Source organism: Anopheles cruzii, chromosome 2 (assembly GCF_943734635.1).
Source record: "Anopheles cruzii chromosome 2, idAnoCruzAS_RS32_06, whole genome shotgun sequence".
In the NCBI taxonomy this organism is placed as follows: domain Eukaryota; kingdom Metazoa; phylum Arthropoda; class Insecta; order Diptera; family Culicidae; genus Anopheles; species Anopheles cruzii.
The window spans coordinates 37,828,369-37,851,495 of record NC_069144.1 but is presented as its reverse complement, the minus strand read 5'-3'; the positions used below and the strand labels follow the sequence as shown (position 1 = coordinate 37,851,495).

Genomic DNA, 23,127 nt, shown 5'->3' with positions numbered 1-23,127 from the left:
GTGGTTTGTTTTTGTTGTTTTTTTAATTGAAAAAATATAGATTCTTTCCGCACAGTGGTACCTTTGTGACCAAGTGTTCAGCGTTTAGTGTTTTACTGTCTAGCTTTCTACTTTCATACTTGATCAAAGACATTTAAGGTTTCCATTTTCCACCACTCTGCGCGGTGTTCTTCTTTTACTTTTCTCTCTCCCTGTCCCTCTTTCACTTTCTTTACACTTTTGCTTCTATTTTCCTCTCTAAGACGGACGGGTAGACGGGTGACCAGACTAAAGGCGTTCTTTTATCATCGTGTTTTTGTTACATTATCACCGTTTTTGATGTTTTGAGTATTGCCACAGCTTTGTCTGGCGGTGTGTCGGGCGCTCTATCTTTCACTCGCTCTCTCTCTCTCTCCCCGCTCGTCTCACTCACTCGCGTTCTAAGTATTTACAAATCGCTTTTCGCCGTTTCCATCCTTTTTGTTTTCGCCGAAAAACGCCCCCCGAAAGCACGTCCGCCCTGCCGGAGAGGGATGCCGGATTTTTGTGGGTTTCAAAAATAAATTAACTCATCTCTTGGGCTCAGTATTGGTAGGCAGCGTATGGATCGTACCGCTGGCGGGCCGGGCTCCCGACGAGTCCGGCCACCGATGGCGTGTTGTGGTAGAGCTGGACGGACGGTGGTCGGACGGCGACGGTCCGGCGAAACTCGGACGGTGCGTAGCTCGGCTCGAACGGCATAAACTCCGACTGCTGGTCCGGCTGGTGGACGTACCGGTTGCGGAAGTAGTTCTGCGGGGCGCTGCGCGTCAGTGGCTTCAGCGTGGGATTGAGTGCGTCGTTGAGTGTCACGTCGAACTCGTCGTCGTACAGCTGGTCGAGCGTCTTGACGTTTACCACTTCCGGTGGCGTTTGCGGCGACGATGGAGCATCCTCCGGTTGGCCAGCCCTGGGCTTCGGTGGAGGTGCTACTGTGGTGGTGGAGCTGCCCTCAACGTCAATGCGGAACGGAGCCGGCTTCTCGGGCTCGCCGGCTGGCTTGGCCGGGGTCGGTTGTTTGGCCCCAACGCCGACCGGTTGAAGGCCGCGCGCTAGGTACGGGTTGCCGCCCCGGCTCGGTAGAAACGGCCGCTTGGTGGACCGCACCGGCGGCCGGTAACTCTCCACGGGCGCAGGCGGCGGCTCAGGCGGAGGTTGCTTTTTGATCTTGAAGTTGGCGTACAGATTGCCGGTGACCGGAGCGGGTCGCACCGCCAGTCGGACGATGGGTACCGTGTCGTAATCGTCGCCGTCTCGCTCGTCCACCTGCTCGTCGCGTGCCGGTGTTTGCTGTTGCTGTTTGTTGGCCAAGGACTGGCTCGATGACTGGCCTGCGCGTGTCTTCTCCCCGGTTCCGTACCCCCGATTACTGCCGGTCGCCAGCTCGGAATTGTCCCGGCTGTTGATGCGCTCGGATTGCTCCGGCTTCCGCACGTTTCCCGGCACCGACCGGAGCGGGAGGTCCTCCTTGGCGATGATGACGTCATCGTAGTAGACCACGTCCGACGACGCACTCGGGCGCGGTTTCCGCCCGGCCGCCGTCTGGCCTCCCTCCGCGTACTCGCTCGATCCCGCCTTGCGCTTGTCCACGCTTGTCTCCCTCCGGGGCTGTTCCACCTCCTCGTACTCGTCGTAGTACTCCGGATCGGACTGAACCAGCGCTGGTGCCGGTGGCGGAGGTGGCGTTGTGGACGTCTTGGCGAACCCTTTCGTAGGTCCCGCTCCTTCCCCCGCACCGTACGCGTACTTGCTCTTCTCGGCCAGCGGAACGGGCCGATTGATGCGTGGAGCCGCACGGGGCCTACCGTAGATACTGCCGCCGGCCGGTTTCACCGTGACGACGTCATTCTGCTGCTGTTGCCGGCCCTTCTCCGACGATCCTCTACGCCGGCCCTCACCGTACGCCGGCGGATCGTAGTCGTCCTCTTCGTCCTCTTCGTACAGTGGCCGCTTGGGCGCGGGCTTCCGATCGACTTCACGCCCGTGCCCGACGGCCGGTACACGGCGCCGTTCCGGACGCAGCGGTTTTTCCTCCTCTTCCGCGACTGCCGCGATCGGCCTTCGGCGGTCGTCAGCCGCCGACGGTCGACGGCGGCGCTCCTCGCCGTAGTACCGCCGCTCGTCATCAACGGGAGCAGGACGCCGATCGCCGTTCCGCACGCGCGTCTTCATTGGCCGCCGATCAACCGCCGGCGTCCGCCGATCGTCGTAATCGTCCTCGTCTTCGAGCCGGTCCCGGTCACGCTCCCGGTAGCGGTCCACCGCCGGCCGGACCGGCCGCTCGAACCGGTCCTCCTCCTCGTACTCATCGTCGTAGATCGGCCGCCGATTGCGTGGCCGGTTCTTGCGGCGCCGCTGACGCTCCTCGTAGTAGTCGTCCTCGTACTCCTCGTCGTAGTAGTAGTAGTCGACCTGCGGGCGCCTCCTGCGCACCGGTTTGCGCAGCGGCTTCGGTCTCGACGGAACCGTCGTCGGAGCGGCCGTCGTCGACGTCGTCGGCGGTGGCTTCACCGTGGTCGTCGTCGTCGCCTTATACAGCGGCTCGTTTCTGTGAGAGAGAGAGACATTAGTCAGTACGGCAGTCAGGAGGAGACGGCGCGGAATCAGTACCGGAACCAGTATTTGGGCGAGTTCTTGCAGTCCACTTCCGACGCGAAATGGCAGATGAAGGTCTTCTGGTCGAAGGCCGTGTAGTTGGCGCACAGGAAGTCGTACCGCATTCCGTTGATGCAGTGATGGTACAGCTGTGAGGGACGGGTGTAAGGATTCGATTCGTCAGAGTTTGAGCTTCTGATGGCCGTCCTGGCACTGGCACTTACCTGACAGTTGTACTTGATCGAGGCGTAGAACCCATCGTGCAGCTTCGGATCGCACGTGAAACCGATGTCCTCCTCCACCGGGACCGAGTCCAGGAAGGGGTAGTTGGACAAGTTGAACCTGCAGAGAGGGGCACAGAATGGGGAGGTTGATGAGAAGAAAGGAACGGTTATGTGGTGGATGTGCCGGCGACGCTTACCCTCGCAGTTCCCGTGGTAAGTTCGGGTCCCACACGTAATCGACCTGCGGTATTCCGGTGAGCGGTGCCTTCGTTACCCCGTCCTCGCCTTGATCAGCACTCTGTAGAAATAAAAAAAACGGGACAAGAAGGTTCGGACTTAGTGGCGCTTCTGGATTTTGGGTTGAGGTTTGTGAGAAAGATTGAAGTTGTGGAAATGATCGCTTCGGTCGCTCGGTCTTCAGACATTATGATCACTTTACAAAGACAAAATTAGTGATCAATGTGAACTTAGATACCGGAAAATGTAGCAAGAATCGGCCGTATGATAAATATAGGGTGTTAATGTCAAAAATTGGTCAACTTGAACTTGACGCATTACTTTTCATAGTGCATCAAAAAATCATGTACGCCTCGCCGTATTTAGGATCTTGTAATTATGGAAAAAAGGCCATGGAGTGGTATGCAGCAAACAACGTCCCGTCCAGACAACAACGTGCCCAAAGACCAGAACCCCGCAAACACGCCAGAAACACGCCACTATCGAAAAATATTGGGTCATTATCAACCGGAACCTCAAGAAGGATCGTAAAACAGTTGTCAGTGAGATGGAATTAAAAAAGTACTGGCGTTCTGCAGCAGAGAAAGCGACCAAGAAAACGGTGCAAAATTTGATGAAAGGAGTAAAACGAAAGGCCGGGCAATTCGAATTCCTTAGGACGGAGAGTTGATTGATATTTTTTTCCATATTCTGTATAAAATGAGCTTTCAAACGAAACATTATTTGATTTTTTAATCAAATGTTTGACTGATTTACGCATTTTTTTGTTTATGACCAATTTTTTACAGTAACACCCTTTAAGTTCTTGAAGTCGAATCATAATTCAAAAACTAGCTGCGCAATCTTGACATTTTAAACAATTAATATTCTAACCATCCTAAATTTGAATGAAATAAATTTGAATTTGAAAGAAAATATTAACATAAGGCTGTAAATTGTTGCCACACTCATGCGGTGCAGTTCCTGATCCTTTCAACCAAAATACAACATTAAATTATTAAGAATAGGGCAAATTCACCAAACATGTTTAAAAGGGTGAGTTTTCATCGAACAGATACTGCACCATTGTATCGAGATAATTTCCTAGGATTGTGAATATTTTGAGCGCTACTTAAACATCATTGAACGTTATCGAATGCTCAGTTTTCAAGTCTATCGCTCTGTATTTGAAAATCCTATGCTTTTCAGGCCTTTTGCACTTAAGTAATTGAAGCAGTGCATCCTTTAAAAAGCCTGACGTAGTTCATAAGTACAAAAAAGTTACGCAACAAAAGTATAAAAATGTTTTCTTCAAAAAATCCACAGAGCACAGCATACCTGCACTATCTCGAGTACCTTCATTCAAATGAATTGAACTAACCACTTTTTGAACAGTGCTGTTTCGGAATATTTGGCATAGGTTTTGTTCAGACACCGAAATATCTCATCGAAAACAAAAACCACAAAGTAGACCCAAAGTTTTAAAGAAGATTTAAAGTATTAACATACACAATTGCGTAACCGATGATTGGATACCCCAAAAGCCTCTTTAAAGCCAAGTTCTGAAACTGAGCATCATGTTTTTCCATTTTTAATACTCCGCATCCGTTTGCGCAGACAACAAAAAAGCCCATCTCGGCCATATCTCGATGCGTACGATCAGCAATTTCAGCGACTACAATCGGAAACAGCAAAATGGTACGTTACGAAACGTTACTGTTTGTGTCAGCTCCACTTCCTTCCTTCCTGAAGCGCGAGCCACAATCATCATCATCAGCACCATCACCGTCATTCTCTGAACCTCAGCACCATTATCCTCATTATTCGCCTCTCTTTCTCTCGCTCTTTCTTTATTGTTTGTTCGGCGATTTGATCACTATTTGCATTGCTGCGTTGCCTTCTGTCTGCGCCACGAACCACGCATTATCAACGTAGCCACAATCATCATCATCATCATCTTCAGCAACTTCAAGGGGAGGGTTGCTGTTGGCAAAAGAAATCCATTTGGCCCCGTCTGGGCTTTCGGTCGGGCAAACGGCCATTTCCGGTGCATCCGACGAATCGGTTCGTGCACTTCCGCTCGCAGACTCGCCGTGTCCGTGTCCGTGTGCTTCCTAACTCTCTTTCTAACGCTCCTCCTTTCGGTATCGGGCGTCGGAAGTTGCACTCCGGCGGCATGCACGTGCACGCTACGTAATCGAAAAAAGGTGGCTAATTTAAATGCAATTCAAATTCACTCGCCGATCGGCGCCGGAACCACCCCAAAAGATAGAGCGGGGAAAAAACGGAACCAAACAGCACACGGTGAAACGATCACGCACCGATCACCCTGCCGAGGTGGGTGGGCGCGCGGAGGTCCAAAATGGCTGATTGCGAATGGCTGATCATACGAAAATGATTATGACGAAAAGCGAAATTTCTCCTCTCGCACCGCGCGATCATTTTCTCCGCAAGGTGAAGAGCACTGTTTGTTGTAATCCGTTTTTTTTGCTACTCCGTGTTTCATTTTTATTCGGCCGAGCCGAGGTTTTCCTTCCTTCCTCGGACAAGTGCCAATTTTTCACGCCACTCCGACACAAGATTTATCCACGATATTAACGATACTTTCTTTCTCGCCTCTTCGCTGGGCCGGGCCGGGGTTTCGGGGGCTACTAATTAGTGGCCACCGAGCTGATGATGGGATGATGAGTGTGATGATGATGAAGATGATGTTAAGAATTATGTGTCGGTGGAAGAGTCGCGAACCTTGGCCACGGCACGGTTGTTGAACTGTGTCGTAACTGGCCGTGGTCATGTGCGGCGATAAACGGCCAGGCAGCCACCACCGCCGGTAATAATCTATATTAAATACTTTCAGGTGTCGAAACTGGGCAGTCTTCACAGTTTTGTTTCTCTCAATCGTCTCAAAGCATCATCGAAAATTGTATTTTCAACTTTTAACTATGATTTGTTGATACTATGCCATGGCGCGTCCCATCCATGATTTAATTTAAATCAAAATCAGTAAATAAAATAAATATAGAAATAAAACTATGAAAAAGAAACACGATAACCTGATAGGACTAAGGTGCAGTGAATTGACTGATGTTGTATTTCTCTACAAAGGGAAGATACTTTCGCTAGTCGTGATCCTTTTCGATCGATCCAAATTCTATCCAAACTTGGATTAAACGTCACTTATTTGTTAAGGGTTTAAAATTGTAGCCCATTGTTTAATATAGGATATGCTGCATACGATGTGCAATTTCATGCTTAATGTTTCGTCTTTCCCAGACCAGACCCAGACCCAGAAATAGACCACTACGTTACAGTTCTATTAGTTTTTTTAGTCATTTAATAGTGATGTATGTTATCCACCTTCAAAGTTATCTCCAAAATGTGCCAACCATCGTCTCACCTTAACATTTTAACCGCCCAAAATGTGAGGCGGCAATGATTTAACACCCTTTCGCATAAGGAGAATTTTAATTCAATTATCGACCTACTCAGAAAGGACCGTGCCGAACCGATTACGGCATTATCTAACGGTGTGAAACAATTATCTAAGCTCCGCCGCGGGAACACTTTCTATGTTTCAGCCTTCAGCCAGAGTGTCCCCCGGAGGTCGCCCGGTGGCGCTCTCATTGCCATTCCGGTGCGAATGTTGGATTTTGTAATAATTCGGGGAGAAATTAGCTCACCGGTGTTTACGCGGCACCCCGTGGCAGTATTTGAATACGTGAATTGATCGATCGGATTCCACCGACCAGTGCACTAAGGGTACCGTTAGTCCAGGCATCCACTTCCGTTCGTGCGATCGGTTGCCATTTTCAATAACGGGCGTTTTGGGGTGTTTATTATTTTCAGTGCACACCCCACCGTGCAGATCTCCATTTACGGTTGCCATCGGCATTCGGAGCAGGAACCGCAGGACGGTGCGCTATGGGGGCCTGACTCACCCTAGCCGTGTTGCCGGTCGAGGGTTTGTTTATTTGAATCATAATCAATTTTACTTTTTGGAAATCGGTACATTTATGGAACCGCCAAAGCGCACCGGAATTAAAAATCGAGGATCAAGTAATCGTGACAGGCCTCAGAGCGGATGCAACATTTTCATGATGTTTCCATTATTTAAAAACTACTATAAAATAATTGTTCCCCTCACCAAAGGACACGGTCAATCGTACAGGGTCAAGTTCAAGCGAGTCGATCAAAGGTTGTCTATCCAACTGACCTCTATGGATATGAAAACAATGAACATTGAATGGGCCCTTTTTGGTGAAAGCCCTTTTCATTGGTTCAAGAAGTCCCGAAGAGGGCGCGAAGGTCTGGTCCAGTTGCATAGCTCTGTTTGGCGCAGTATCAAGAGGCAATCGTTTACTATTTATCGGCCTTAAAGAAATGCGCTGAATGACTACTAAAATACTGATTGAGTGGATGCGCTACGCTTTCTCGCCTTCGCTGCCCTTAAAAGACACCTCACGACGCACGACGCACGACGGTGGACACGTGCTGGCCATTTACGCAAGCAGCTGGCCAACCCGGAGCTACTGGCCTTTAGCCAGCTCCGTTGGGCAACGTTGTCCACGGCACGGGCTCAAAAATATTGCAGGGTCCATCCCGAAAGCAGCAGGCTCCCGTTAGTTTGCCCAACCGATACTTCGTGCGTGATCGAGCTGACCCGACGATCGCTAACGAGCGCCACCTTGAAGAGTGCGTACGTTATCTGTGCCGATGGCGAACGACCGGGCGAACCCTTACGCGTGTTTCATAAGTCCTATTTATAGGTTAAGGTTAATGGGCCCGGCCACGGTGGTGCGGGATGTGTGTCACCGACACCATTCGTCACGCAGGCTGCCCTTTCCGGGTCGCTATCGTTTACACACACGCCTCGGTGCCGGAATCGAAAGGTGAGATCTTTGAGCAGAGGATCTGGCATTAACATGGCGTGGGACTACCACTGTTTGGATATGCCAGCCGTTCGCCCGATGATGGATCGTACTCCGTTCTATTGCGTTGGCGTGGTTCTGTGCCTCCCCCGGGGCGTCAAGAAAGGAACTAGAATGGTGCGAAACAATCACCGCCGTGCGAAGGCGGACGCTTGCCTCATATGTCACGCACGCCGCTTCGGACGGGCGAGAGACTCTAGAACCCGATAGACAGACAGCAGACCGCGGAAAAAGGTCGACGAATGGCGGCGGGGGCTTAAGCAATCTGGTTCTTGCCACGGCCTCAACAATGCACAATGGTACGGCCTGCAGGTCTGCGGGCAGAAAATTGGTTAGAAAATGGTTTGAACACAACACGCAGACGCAGTTGTGGAAGTGAATGGGTCCGAAACCATTTTCGCCAAGGTTTCGCCAACACGAAAACGTGCCAACTAAGAAAATAATTGGCCAGCCGTCGGTTAAAAGTGTCGAAACTCATTAGCACTCGGCGCGCTGGCGTGCGATGGCAAAACCCCAAGAATCGGAAAAAAACTGACGTTAACGGAGCCGTTTCTAGAAGCCACAAAGCAAATACTGAAGGCATTCAAAAGGAAACGTGCCGTTCCCAAATATCGAGCGTCTGATGCAATTCGACTCGGAACTCGGAACGCGGAAACATCAAAGGAATTTGGAGAAAAAGGGGGGATGATCTAGAGTTGTTAATGTTGAGCGTTGTTCCGAAAACTCAAACGCAATGGGAGAATTGGGAAACTGCTAGGGAAACAGAAACCAGGTACTTTGACGCTATAAATATACATTTCATACCCAAAATGGACTCTTGCAAAATAATAATTAATAAGAGTACTAGGTCGATGCGTCGAGATTCGGAATTCGTTTGACACACAAAAATGTTTATAAAATTTGAATGCGATTTTCTACATTGTTCAAAGTATGTGCCATTGCTAGCTATACATTTCTCTTATCTCTCTGCTAAATCATGGATTCCCAGAGGAAAGAATTCTTCGACTTTTTAAGTAAACTAATTAGTCTTCCCATTTCGACTTCCTCGTAGAAAACGAAGAGCTGCTCAGCCAATACGTGTCCCATCGAGGAAAATGAATGGTATTCGGAAAGAACCAAGTCTGGCGAATAACGCGGGGAGGGATAGCAGCTTTCATCCAAGTGATTTAATAGTATCCTGAAACAGTTTTGGTTTTTTGGGCGCCTAGTGCTTGATTCCACGGGCCACCAGGCGCCCCCATCGTAACCCCCTAGAATTGCATTTTGGTCATTTTTCGATCAATGCATGGTTCAAATAGGATATTTGTTATCAGTAGCGATCGGAATTAACGTTTGCATCAGATTTTAGGACCTTGTGAAACACCACAACTTTCTGTCCCACCAGAAAGTTCGTTTTTTGGAGTCCTTCAAGGCTTTTTTTTGTAAAGTAAAAATCGCCATTTTGAAATTTTTTAAACCACTTAAAGCACTGTGATCTTCCAAACACAAGTCCCGACAAGCATTTGGTGCGATTCCGAAGCAGTTTTCTTCAACAGGGGCAGAAAAATAATAATCCCCGCAAAACGTCATTTTCAGGCACAAATGTTGGCATGGTCTAACCCTTTCAAAGATGGGTTGCAAACCGAAATATTTTTTTCTTCGACCTGAAATCATTTACCGGATATCAACACAAGGTAATGATGAATGAACAACAAAACTGGGAAGTCCCAATCGGCAGATACAGCCATCTTTTTAAAATTCCGAATCTCGACGCATCGACCTAGTACTATTAAAGAATTTAACTAGTTAAATCGGGACCGGTGGTTATTTACTGGGTTGTAAGTTCGGGGCCTCGAGTTCGTAGCTACGTTCCGAAAAGAGGGCGCTGCTACGAGTCTAGTTTTTTTTGTCATGTTGGTACACTCTTAATATGAACGTTTGTGAAATTTCATTTCAATCGATCACTTAATTTTTTTTACAAGCCATTCAGTATCGAAGTGTAACTACCCAAATATCGTGCAGTGATTAAATTTTGATTTTTGGATCAATCAAAGAAATATATAAGGACTCTTCACCTGCAATTAGTACATTAAAAGGGAGGTTTCTGAATTTAATCGTGGTCGTAGTAGCCTTCAAGACAATCCACTTTAAAGACGCCCAAAAATAGACACAACACCTGAAATCGTAGACTAAAAACAGAATATCGTATTGGAAAATCGTCGAATGACTGAAAGAGATTTAAAGTATGCCTATCGAAAATTGGTCAAACAAAAAAAAATGTAAATCAGTCAAACATTTTATCAAAAGATCAAGTAATATTTCTTTTGAAAGCTCATTTTATACAGAATATGTAAAAATATATCATTTAACCCTCCGTTTTAAGGAATGCGAATTGCCGGACCTTTCGTTTTACTTCTTTCATTAACTCTTGCACCGTTCTCTTGGTCGCTTTCTTCGTTGCAGAACGCCAGTTTTTTTTCATTCCATCTAGCTGACAACTGGTTTACGAGTCTTTTTGAGGTTCCTGAGTCTTTTTAAGGTTTGAGGTTCCACTTTAAATAATAAAGTGTATTTCAAACCATAAAAATGTGTTTTTTTATCTACTCGCAAAACTTAATGAACAACCCAGTACATAAAGTATTTGTTTGGTGAATTTTATGATCTTTCGCTTGTATCATGTGCTAAATCTAAGAAATTCTAATTCTTATTCTTCATCTTGTATCAATCGAATGTCTTCCTTAAACTAGGACACGAGTGTTGCCATCAATACAGGGTGTTTCTTCTAAAACCATTCTACGTTTTTAAAATTTGACAGTTAGACGTCAATTAATGTTTGCTTCCAATTGACCAATCGTACCGAGGCCTACCGAGATGTAGACGAAACTCTCATCCAACTCTCGTTGGAATCATCCAGCAATTGAACAGATGTAAAGACCAATAATAAATATGTTATGACGTATTGAACTTCCATTGACGCTAAAAAATGATAAAACTAATATTTAAAATGCTGGGTTTAGTTATTCTCAATGAGTCACCCTATGCACCCAACGGTCCCAAAGTATGCTACTTACTAGAAAGCTGCTTACTAGCTTACCTGCAAACACACCCTGAGGAACACACCCAAAAACGTAAACCCAGAACCGGGCAGGGCCTGGACCCCGGTCGATGGAGAACTGCACACAGCAGACGGCGACAGCATTTGCATCTTAATTATGTCATTAGAGACCGAGCATACGAGGTTAGTGAACCTCGCCGCCGTTTGCGATCGCTTCCCTGCCGACTCGGTGCCGTCGTCTGAGAGGGCAGCCCGTTGCATGCGCCACCCAAACCCAATCGTTTTAAAGGTTAAGTAATGCTACAATCGACATTTGGTTGGTATACGCCGCATCCCCCGGCGCGGTTCATCGGCCGTCCGCGCGCGCCGTGGACACAGTGTGTTGTTACGAGTTATGATTTTTTATGCTGCACTTACACCGTCGCAGCGCGACTTAACGCGGATAATCGATCAGCGGTTCGGCGTAAACTGGTCGGAGCAACTCCTATTGGTTTCTTTTTATCTTATGCAATCAAAGTTAATTAAGTCTGGCTTTAAAAGGCTTGAAAACGTTTTTGGCGGATGATTTAGAAGGGTAGAGAAGAAGCAGCGGTCAGATGTTCTCCACGTGAGTTGGCATTTGCTTTTAAGGTCACCTACGGATGGATGCACCACGCAGCGACATGGCGGCATTTTGAACGGACCTTTTGGATAAGCATATGATGCCATTTTCCCGGCGATCAAAAGCTACCGCTGACCGCAGAGAACCGCCTGCAGTTGAGTATACGTTTTAGTACCTCAAACAAAGCCGAATCAAAACGCCATAAAACATTATTGTGCCGCCACGGTCGCCACTTATCACCGTTGAAGCTTGCGCCGTTACATAAATCGGTACTCGGCACGCAATTCACTTCCTTCGGCAAACGCTTCGATACGTTTGTTTTTTTTTTGTTGTAATGTCGCCTTCCAACACCTTAGGCCCGGCCCGGCTGGCCTGCAGCTTATTGTTGTCTCGGGAGGGGAGAATGAGTAAACAACAATTCGAGCCTAGCCGACAGCCGATCGACCGACTGACCGATCGGCCGGCCATTACATGTGCGCGCCGGGTTATGCCGTGGCCGCGCGGCCAGTGTCCCCCGCAACGCAACCACCTTCGCCGGAGACGCCAGATTGCCTGATTGGCGATATGTGCCCGAGAGGGTAGCCCAGTTCCTAATACGTAACCTCGACGCGTCGTTCAATTACCAGCCCGCCCGCCCGCTCGCGAACCCTTCGAGGATCGATCGTACGGCACGGCACGGCAAGGGGTACGGAATCATGCCAAATCGTGTGCGCGTCGTTTGCGCCGTTAATTAGCACCCAATTAGGTCGCCGGTAGGTCGGTGGCGAATCTTAGTTTCACCGGGTTTTTTTCTGTTCAACTGTTCATCTGTCCCGTTGTGCACACGCGAAAACAATATTTCGTGGCATTGGCCGACATCGGACCGTGCGGCCTAGTAGAACCGACACACCGCGCGGAGCCGTGACATTAGATAAGTGTGTGGCCGGCGTGGTGCTAACAGCGCCACACCAGCTTGGGTTAGGTAATGTGGCCGGCAAACATGATCCGTGCGTAACCGCAAACAGCGCGACCGACAGGACCACCGAGTTCCTGGAGCTGGCAAGAAAAAGCCTGATCGGTACGTAATAAGCGTGTTGGCTGTAGCCTTCAACGCGCTGCTTAGCATAATATTGATTCAAGATTCTTGCCAAGATGCCAAAAATAACCGCGTTATTGGCAAACCGGTGAGACGTCGCAACCCGAGGAAGAGATCTATACACGCTTCGATTTGCGTTCCCATTTTGAAGGACCTAAATGCGGACGAATCAACCAAGTCGGCCTTTACAACAACCAAAGGTCCAGGTGGTCACAGAAGTTAATTGGCGGCAAGATATACGAGCCCGTATTTATCATCACGTCCTCATTTTTGGGGCCACAATTTTGGATAGGACCCGTGCGAGATAACACCATCGTAATATGCCTAATTTATGGCAGTCGTTTAATCGAAACTTGTCCTTCTGTCTTAGCGTGACCTTGCGTTTCATTAGGATTTCTCAAGATCCAAGGAAAGACCCTTCGCCGCCCGTTGCATCGCTTCTTCATCACCAAGTCCCGATGTCTATCGGAGAAGTGATTTCGGCGGAAACATCCGGTCAAGCTCCGAAAGCCTCCGCCTGATTAGCACCAGCTGCGAGTAGCAGAATTATGAATACATCGCAAACAAATCCATCCACGCCTGGGCCAGCATTGCGTCACACTTGCGCGGCCGAATCGAAGTCGAAGGAACCGCAGCAACAGCAGCAGCAAGCACTTGTGATTTTGCGATTTGCCGTGGGTTTCGGGCTCGCTTGGCCGTTATTATGCTGGGCGGCGATGCGGTTTGTGAGCTTCACTCCTTTTTGCTTCGGCTTCGCTGTTTTCTTTTCTTCGGGAGTTGCTCGCCTTTGCCACCCGCCATGCCGGGTGCACCAAAAATCAACCGACGCAACAGAGGTGGGAAGGCCGTTGCCCGAAATCCAGTTTTTGCTCCCGATCAGCCGCCCGAACCACCTTACGTCATACAGCGGTTTGGGGCACAAAATATGACCCAACGGAGCAGGGAAATGTCACTTCTCTTGGCGCACTGTTCTTCTCTCGCTCTCTCTACCGCAATGCTAAAAGATGAAGGAAGGTTAATGGGGTGGTTCGTTCGAAGGCCCACCGGTGACATGTTTATGGGTAAGCCGATCCAGCAGCTCGATGACTCGCATGATTTTATGCTTCCCGCGCGGTGCAACACGCCATCGGGAGCTAAATACCGAAAATGAGGCCACCGATTGAGGCCCTGTGACCTGTCGCTATAAGAAATAGCTTACCCTCGGTCTGATCCACGGTCGAAAGTGCCCAGCGAGAAGCGAGAAAATCAATGCCTTGGCCCCATTCAGGAAGCAAACTTTGAACTCCCCGCCGTCATCATGATGATGACGATTACCGAGCGGCCCTTAGCTTCCCGGTTTGATGCAATTCTTGGCGTGTTTTTGTTTTGGCCCGCCCTTCGAGGGCAGTGCCCGAGGTGCATTATGGGCCCTGCTGCAGCGTGACAGTCACACGTCACTCAGCGGTACACAAACATGAGCGGGCGAGCATGCGGCCGATGTTTCGGAATTACATAAACCACAAAATTGGGCCACCGATGCCTCAACGGACAGGTGACCCGATTCAGGTTGGATAATTCACCCAACCCGACCGTCAAGCTCCACATTTTATGCTAATATGTTGAGAAGGTGTCCATCGCCCATCGGCTTACCTCGTCCTCGGCGGCTTCGGCGGACTCTTCCGTGGTCGATGTGGCGGCCGTCGTCGTCGTCGTGCTGGTGGTCGTGGTCGTGGTGCTCGGACCGCGGCCAAAGATCAACGACGTTGCCTTCAAACCGTCCACCCGGACCATCAGCGCGATTATGACTGTGGGGAGGAGGAAGACGACAAACAAACGTACGCGCTGGTGAGGAACTCTGTCTGCCGGTTATGCAAAGGCGGATCTGTCAACCGCTTCTGCTTGCCCATTTCAAACAACGAGCACGACGGTGTTTGACTTTAAAACTTACCTGCAAATAGTAGCAGCCATCGCCGTATCTTCTTCATACTGTGTCCTGCAGAATGGAAAACAAACGACATGTTAAAACATTGGCCTCTGAGAGTAAAGCTGTGTCGGGTCGACTGGAGCGTCATGTTCACGTGTCGCTCGGTATCCCCAGTGTTGGCTCAAAAATTTACATTTTTTCATTGAGCAGGGAATAGACAAATTAAGCGAGCTACGTTGATATGTTAATCTCATAGTTTCGCCCATAGATTACATATGTGTTCTACGATTGGGTTTCGGGTTTTCAACTACTGTTGGGAATGCAACGCCTTAGCAAGTATTGAACGCTAGTATGGTTGAGGAACAAACGGTTTATTGGAGAATATTTAAAAAAACGTTAGATACAAAATTATGGTTGTTATGAGTAAATGAGTATTTTATTTTGAAAAAACATTCACTGTCTCTATTTGGAAAAAAACATAAAAAGATACATTTTGAGACGAGCGCTACCAAAAAGCTTAAATCTTTTGCATTCTATTATTTGGAATACTTTGAGACGAATTGATGATCTGCTTTACTAATCAGATAGCGGCCCTGTGTTCCGAAGATCCCAGGCCAATAAGTAAGTAAGTAAGTAAGTAAGTTTACTTATCAGGGAAAACTTTCGTTAAGATTTCTAGAACATAAGTTTGTGGTGTACATAAGTATACTAAATAAATCAACTACATGTTAACATTAACCTTAGTTTATAAAATGCAACATAAAAATTATATTAAATGTGTATCTAAAAATAAGCCACCACATCGAACCCAATTCAAACGAAAAGTTTCAAAAAATGATAAGGTCGTAAAAAATGCCACAAAACGTTCAGGCCAACCACCGAACGTCGCAAGGTGGGCTTCGCTTGTTAACAGAAAGTGAAGCTCCTGCGTGGTTCCTTTCGCTCTCGTTGACCTTGGTGGAGTGCGTTTCTCAATCAGACACAAATTGAGCACACAAACAGTCGGCTGGCAGACGCCGGCCTTATCGGCTCATCATCATCATCATTCAACAACGCAGCAACAAGATAACCACCGTAAATGACCGCACACCATGAACTTTTCGTAACCTCAATCAACTATCTCATACACATCTCGGATTGTGGGTTGCTCGGTTGCGGTCTCTGGACATGTTTCGGCGTGCCGCATATGCCGCGCGTGTCTTCAGGCGCTTCTGTCTGGCCACTGGTGACTGGTGATTATGCCCCGTTTTCGAGATTGACTCGAAAGATTCGAAAAGATGGCGACGGGTAACCGTGAACCGTGGTAACCACGGCATGATAGCCTCACGATTCCGTCCGTTCATTGCCACGCGAAAGGTGAAGATGGATCGCACAAACTGAACCAATCCCTAAAAGTCCATTTGTTCGCAAAGGAATGGGATCACATGAGCACGAGGTCGTCTTTTTATGGACACTCTCGTTATGCATACGATTAAGTAATTTTACACGAAGTTTATTTGATGATTCACCAAATATTGGCAGTAGCTAAGTGTTTGGACCTTGAAACGAAAAAACGTTTAATGTGTAACGTCAATTATTGTTACTCATTTATTTTGTTCGGACGCTAACTAGCGCAATCCTAACAATGTTCTGCTGATGAACTTTTTCCACATAAAACTTATTAATTCGAGTTGAGCCCTTATCGTGGTGCTCTACATTAAATTATGTAAAAATGACTCAATGGCCCCACTCTCAAAGCCAAACAAAGCCAACTCCTCAACGGCGGCTGCCCATAAGTGCAACACAATGCTTCCGTGCCTCGCGGAAGTCAACGTGACGAATTGTGACGAGTCCCCCCTTAGTGTGCATTACGCCTCCGATCCTTCGAAAGAGATCCAATTTTCGGCCCACAACGGCGCCGACCGACAGCTGACGGGGCAATGCGGAAGCGCTACAACGCTGCGAAACATCAGCAATCGCGGCATAATTGCCGAGCACCGAGATGGTAAGGCGACGGTGAGGCGCCGGTCCTGCCCTAACCGTGGCCGGCCGTCACTTCCTTCGAGCTGCCCGCAACGATCAAGATGTTCTTTAGCTTCATAGACGTCGGCGTTGTCAGGCATTGGAGTTCTTTGTGGCTGTGTGCCACTGTAACTTTTAACCGGTCATTAACTTGACAGCTACCGGTGCCGTGACCAAAGTGCGCCTTGTGCCGCACCGTATCGAATGGTGAAGCTGCGCCGTGCCGTGCGCTGCGTACGCGATATGCTACGCCCGGTGGAAGAGTTCAGAGGAGGCCACACAATAGACCCACAACCCACGGTCCGTTGCCACAAAGCGGTTCGAAGTCGGGGTCCGGGTGCTGAAGTACGCATAGATGTACTCCATGGGACTCAGCAAGTCAGCGAGACAATGTGATAAGCCTTCGCCGGCTTGGCTAGCCTCTAGTGCCAACACCCGGTTCTTTATGGCAAGGCATGAACAACAATAAAAGTTGTTGGCATTTGTGTGTTGTTTTTGTCCGTTTCCTGCTCGTTGAGATCTTGGCACGCAGAAATCGGTAAACGGACCCCAGGGTCTCGGGTCTCCAAGCACCGATGTTCTGTCCAAGAACAGTGCGTTGTGCCACCAAAAGAGGCAGACAGAGAGAGAGAGAGAGATAGAGGCGAAACGAAGCGATGGAAATTCTTATAATGGATTCATAAACAATCAACCTGAACCTTGCGCTAATGGAAAGAGGGCCGCTGCGAATGCTGTTTGCAGGTCGTAACCACCTATCTTATGTCGATGTACGGTGCGAGTCGGGTACAGGCGAGTCTCTAGACGGTGGAGACACACGAGGATAGACCATAATTCTTGTAGAAGAGAGCAAATAAACTGTATTTATTTATAGAGTACAATTTGAATACCACGAACGGGTTCGTCGCTTACTCCACTGTTGATGTCTTTTGTATTATTCAACTAATTTTTCGCCTCTCGCGCACAATTCTTTCAAATGCTTCATTCCTATCATTTCTATTCGTGATAAAATACCCTGCTTGGTGTTTGTTTTAAATTGTTTCTCTAGATTTTCGTTTAATTGCACCTTTTTTCGTTTCGTACCAGTTTTCCTTGCGTGCCCCAAGGTGTGGTTCCCACCAAACACCTAGTCGACGGACGGACCGCAGAACCAGTCGACCAGTTCCACAACGAGATCTACCGGTGGGGACCGTTGTCGATCCGGTCCCCGACTGGACACTGGACGTCCTTCAGAGAAACGTTCACTTTTGCTATCGCCTTCGTTGGGGCGGCCACCGCTTCGGTTGGTTGGTGGCTGCACGGTTTCAGCCGCTAGATTGCCATTTTCGACCCGGCCGCTTTCGGGCCGTCGAAGTTTCTCATAATGTATTTCTTAATTACTCGCCACGGCGCACGCACCGCAGCGCACGGAATTGGGATGATTTTGTCTGGGCTTCAGTTCCATTCAGAGCAACATGTTAGGAACTTTTCAGAATGGTGGCGCTACACATGGCTCACACGGCACGGCGGTCCTCTAAGCGATGATAACACGGGCAAGAGGTTTACCTTGGGGCAAGTGTTAGTTTTGCAATGAACCTAAAAATAGGCATTCGTTGCTAACAATCTCTCTGCAGCAGAATAAACGTACCAAACGTAACTCATCTCAACGTAACCACTTCATTATCGCTACAAAGATTAAAATGACACAATAATCAGTATGTGAAGGGGCGGCCCCGGTGTAATAAAATATGGTGAATGGTGAAAGTAAATTGCTTCATCGTTTGCAAGGCAATAAAGTATAATCTTAACACGAGCCCTAAGTGTGCACTCCATCATCAGTGCCGCGATGGCGCAAATATCTAATCCCGACAGCGATAAAGATGATAAAGCGGCGCGCGTTGAGAAACCAAGATGCTATCCGTTCGTTGTTCTTGCAGATTTATGGTACCACGACCCCGTTACGCCACCTGGGTTGCCGTTCTAATCCACTTTAAAAGCAGCCACTTTGCAAAGGCATCGGCTAAGTGCATCTCGCGGCGCGGCCCAGAACAGCCTTTCACCTGTTGTTTTTTTTCTCGCTTCACTAGCTGAGCTCAAGCTTGTTGATGTAGAGCTCGAGTGTCTAGCAAATTGCATTCGTTTTGCAGCCCTCACAAAACGGTGAATGGTTGCCAGCGAGCGTGGGCGAAGAAGAACAGTCAATTGTGCACGGTCGTTTCACGGCGTGTTGAAGTGACGCGAATGGTCACACACGCTCCTCCTGACGAGTGTGGCGATTGCTTCGAAAGGGCATCCTGCGGCTTAAAATGCAATAAAGTAATGCCACTCACTTCAAGCATGACGCGGGGTCACACGACCTAACATGCGGTGCTGTGGGCTACAAAAACACCAGAAGTTAGTGCCTTTTCGGGGGTTCCTCGCTCGCTGAAGGATTGCCTGACAAATGGCGGTTTTGTTCTGTTTTCTTCTCGTCCAATCACTAATGTACTTTGCAAGGCTACCGTTAAAATGCCACAGACCATCCATCCATCCAGTAGCGCTCCAGCGAACCCCGCATCTACACGCGGCCACGGATTAGTGATTAGCGGCATGTGGAAGGTTCGAAAAAGTGAATGCACACAGTACAGAACCGTGTACGTGTGGCGGTGGTTCTGGTAAGCCTCACCGGGTAATGCATACATTAAAGAAGTCTAATTCCTTCTTGATTCATATCGCCAACGGTTGGCCAACCCTGTTCGAACGACAAAAAAAACTGGAGCACCCGTGAAGTGATTGTGCAACCTTGTAGTGCGCTGACGCTTGCCGAGCGCAAATCTAAATCGCAAACCAAGCGATAGCCTTCGAATTTTGCCTTCCCGAGCCCGAGTGGTGCCTCTGGCAACTCGGCGGCCAGACTTGTTGCTCCTGTTTCGGTGCAGGATTTTGAAACGATACGATACGGGTTCGGTGGGTCGTTCAGATTGCTCATACGGTTCACTCGTTACGACTGCAGCGCCATCGAGATCTAGACGAAGCGATCCTTCCACCCGTTTCTTGTTCTGAATCGAATCAACCTAGGATTAATGTCCCCGCCTGAATCTTATTTCTTGCGGCTGCGGACCTAACCAAACCGAATGGGGCCACAACGTGGCCCCCGATTACGCAAAGCTTCACACGACCTTCAATTCCAGTTCCAGTCGGGGATTTGGTTGTTTGTTTTCGGAATAAATTAACTCTGAACTTTCCACTTCCGCCGACCCGGGCTGCCAGCTGCCGCGCGGTGGTGTTGAACTGGTTTTTGCTTTCGTTGCAAAAGACGTTCACAGATCGCCGAGTGGGACAGTCGATAAGGAAACGATCGCCACTGGAATTGTGGAATTGGGCAACATTAGGCAAAAAAACGGGTTTTTCACTCTAATTAGGGATTTTAGTATAAACCTGGCGGTCATTAGAATGCTGTTGCGTCGTAAAGCATATTGAGACAATAAACTTATTTTATTATACCATTTTGATAACCCTAGACCGTCCCGATTGCTTCTTCAGAGCTAGCTCATACCATCCAGCTAACTGAGAAATTGCCTTCACCTGGCTCGGTTCTCCTGCTGCTTAGAGAATGCCTTAGCTGACCAATTATTATCAACCGATTGTGGCGGTTTTGCATAGGCCTTCTCGAACGTTATAAAAACCGAAGCTCCACGTGAATGTCCCGGGCAACGGCGGGCCCATTTATAACGCGTTCGCGGGTGTGGCAACCCAACGGAAAAGTGAATGGCACAATCACCATCATGGAGTGTCACCCGGGACCGGCACAGCGCTTAGAAGGCAGCGCGAGTCACCGGGCGGCCAAAAAGAGACGGGCCACGGCCCGGTACCGGTTGGCGCGTGATTGATAGAACGCATCGCGTCGAATAGAAATGCGGTTCCTGCTCCGACAACGGTTGCCAACGGTGCCAAAAAGCATTACAATTTGATCACTCGCCGCCTACTTTCAGCTGCCGAACCGTAATGGGTGTCGCAACGTGTGGCGGTTGCCAACCAACCAATCGAACCGGGTGTGCGCATTGCTAAGACGAGCTGCATAACTCCGATCGGTGGCCACGAAATCAATCACGGCTGCGAAATGCTAGTAGATCACCTCACATCGATGCATCTCGTTCGGTTCGACCTTCGACGGTCCATTTTACGGGTTAATGAGTTGACGTCCTTGCGCTCAAAAACGCGTTACTTTCTTCTTGCACCATCCCACGTGGCTTGTGAATTGCGATCGCGGGCGGTCGATCCAAAAACTCACTCAACCGGAAGAGAGTTTGTCAAATGCGCTCGGCAGCCCAATCATCGATAGCCGGTGGCCCGATGACAGCCCGGCGTTCCGCTCTCGAGTGTTTCTGTTTTCCACCAGCATCCTTTGAGCCGTCGTCCGCGTGTCGAGGGGCGTCGATCGAGTGAAAAGAAAATCGAAGCTTGGGGCGGCCGGGTGGCTGCTACTCTAGCATTATGTTTCACTTTCGGGCCCGGGATTTCGGGTGTGTGATTTCGGGAGAGTTTTCACTTTCGGTTTCAGTGACCCACCCCAATATTTTATCACTTTTTAGTGGAATTTTTGCCCTTCTGAATGGGCTGGTTATATACGCAAAGCGATCCACCAGCGATCACGTGTTGGGTGTTATGTATGCTGCGCCGCATTCGACGATCGGCGATCGACCGAAGATGGTTTCGCCGAACTAATTTCAAATGTAGGGCACGCGTGTGGCTCGAACGTAACTGAAATCTGGCCCCGTAAGCGTGCCCAAAATCCGAAGACTAGTTTCCGAAACGGATAACGCCCGGAGGCTGGCGCATAATTTCTGTTTACCCTCGGCTAGGCCGCTACCTGTTCCGATGGTGAATAATGAAGCACTAAAGTTCAAGGGGCACTTTAATTGGTACCCTTGGCATCAAAAGACGACGCACGGCGGCCCGGCGATCGGGTTGACCAGCAAATGCTGCGGTGAATCAAGCTCCCATGGCTCGCTGAGCCACCCGTGTCCTCGTGGTCGAGGCTCGGGAAAACCGACAATTTTACGCTTCCTTCCTGCCGCGCTCGGCTGGCCTCCAGCTCTCGAGCGGCGATCCGGTCCAACCGGAAGACCGTCCCGAAGGTCGATTACCGCCGAACATCCGTTGCCGCTTGCTCGCCCAGCTACTCACCGTTAGTAATCTATTTTGCTGCAGCTGCAGAGAATCTGCTCCCAAGCGTTCGCCTCTGGCTGGAAAATCCGTGCCGCAAACCGTTTCCAGCAACCAATTACTTGCGACTACAATTACTTTTCGGCAGCCTTTATTTCCACCAAACGGCCACGCACTAGCGGAAGGTAACACAACGTTTTTCAGACCAACACAAACAATGACTCACGGCTCGAAAGCACACACTAAAACACTCGGCCACACTTGATCGATTACAACGCCGGCCAGTTAAGACGCGCTTTGATGGCCGCTAGCCTAAAGTGAAACAATAGACGTTAGTTGTAACTCCTGAATGGGAAGCACCGAAAAAATGGTGGGGAAAAGAAAAAACACAATTCGAGCACCCGAAAATCGGCAGCCTCATAATCTCTCATAATTTAAACCACCGATCCGCACCGACCGTCGATTGTGAATAGATTTTAACGCTCACTTAATCGAATCGTCATGTTTTTCTGTTTTGTTCGTGCTGGGGAAGTACTAATTATTTTCCCCGTCGTGCATCCTAATCATGGGCGCGATATCACTTGGCGGCACTTTTTCTTTCGACCGACCGAAAAACGAAGCCTGACACACCGATTCCAACACTCAGGTTGGTAGCAGGTTGGTGGGATGGCGTTGTTGCAGTGCGCTTCGAAGCTCTGAAAGTAGAAAATAGAAAATAGAAAACACATAAAAATACAGAAAATTAGGAATCGGACTTAGGAAATGCAGCAGAAACGTTTATATGCCCAACCGCCCGGCGCCCATCGATGACATAAAGTAACATTCAAACGAAAGCCTCTTCATCGCAAATGCATCTCACACACCACCGCCGAGGGGCCGGCTCTCGGCTGACGGTGGCCACCGCCGCGGAACGGAACGGAAACGGGGCCCGCCGACGTGGCCGCTGGGTGAAAGCATCGAGGGGCCGATTTGCGTGGCAGCATAAACAATATTCGGCTTCGGGCGCGCTGGAAGATTGAGCACGCAAACGATCGATCCGTATCGCAGCGTGCTCCGGATTTGAAATGCCCAACAGGCCCACGGTAGTGCGTGTGTGTGTGAGTGCGTGGTGGGTGATCGGTAGGTGATCGATGGAACGCGAGCATTTTGGTTACGTAAAAAACATAGAGTTCAGTATCAATCACGTTCCGAGAGGGCCACTTTGGAGAGCGCCATTTTTCTTTTGCATCTCAATCCGCGGTTCGTGCTTGTTGCCTTGGCGTTCGGATTTGAAAAGCTAATAAACGAGAGGTGCACTGTTGGTGATCAAACCTAAAAGGTGCTTTACATAAAACGCCACCTCGAGAAAATGATTATTGCGCGCGCTTGGTGCGCGGCGGATTATGCAGCACGTTTTCAGGCTGTTGGTACC

The 23,127-nt window shown here is 49.0% G+C and overlaps 1 protein-coding gene across 1 annotated transcript; it reads right to left on the bottom strand.

Annotated features, from left to right (window-relative positions):
- Positions 1-21,876, bottom strand: LOC128269281 (uncharacterized). The gene is made up of 7 exons (XM_053006705.1): positions 21,738-21,876; positions 14,619-14,663; positions 14,321-14,475; positions 3,035-3,135; positions 2,838-2,955; positions 2,629-2,762; positions 1-2,566 (listed from the first exon to the last, which is right to left on the bottom strand). Exons 2-7 carry the CDS (start codon positions 14,653-14,655, stop codon positions 562-564), a joined length of 2,550 nt encoding a protein of 849 aa, XP_052862665.1. The 5' UTR covers positions 14,656-14,663; positions 21,738-21,876; the 3' UTR covers positions 1-561.
- Positions 21,877-23,127: the final 1,251 nt, after the last annotated feature.

What these genes read in the sequence shown, in the direction of transcription:
- LOC128269281 (XM_053006705.1), bottom strand. Translation starts at nt 14,655, where the DNA reads ATGAAGAAGATACGGCGATGGCTGCTACTATTTGCAG. An exon ending in TTACCACGGGAACTGCGAGG is followed by an intron (nt 2,956 to 3,034) that starts GTAAGCGTCGCC and finishes CCCTCTCTGCAG; the next exon opens with GTTCAACTTGTCCAACTACC. An exon ending in TCGCCCAAATACTGGTTCCG is followed by an intron (nt 2,567 to 2,628) that starts GTACTGATTCCG and finishes TCTCTCTCACAG; the next exon opens with AAACGAGCCGCTGTATAAGG.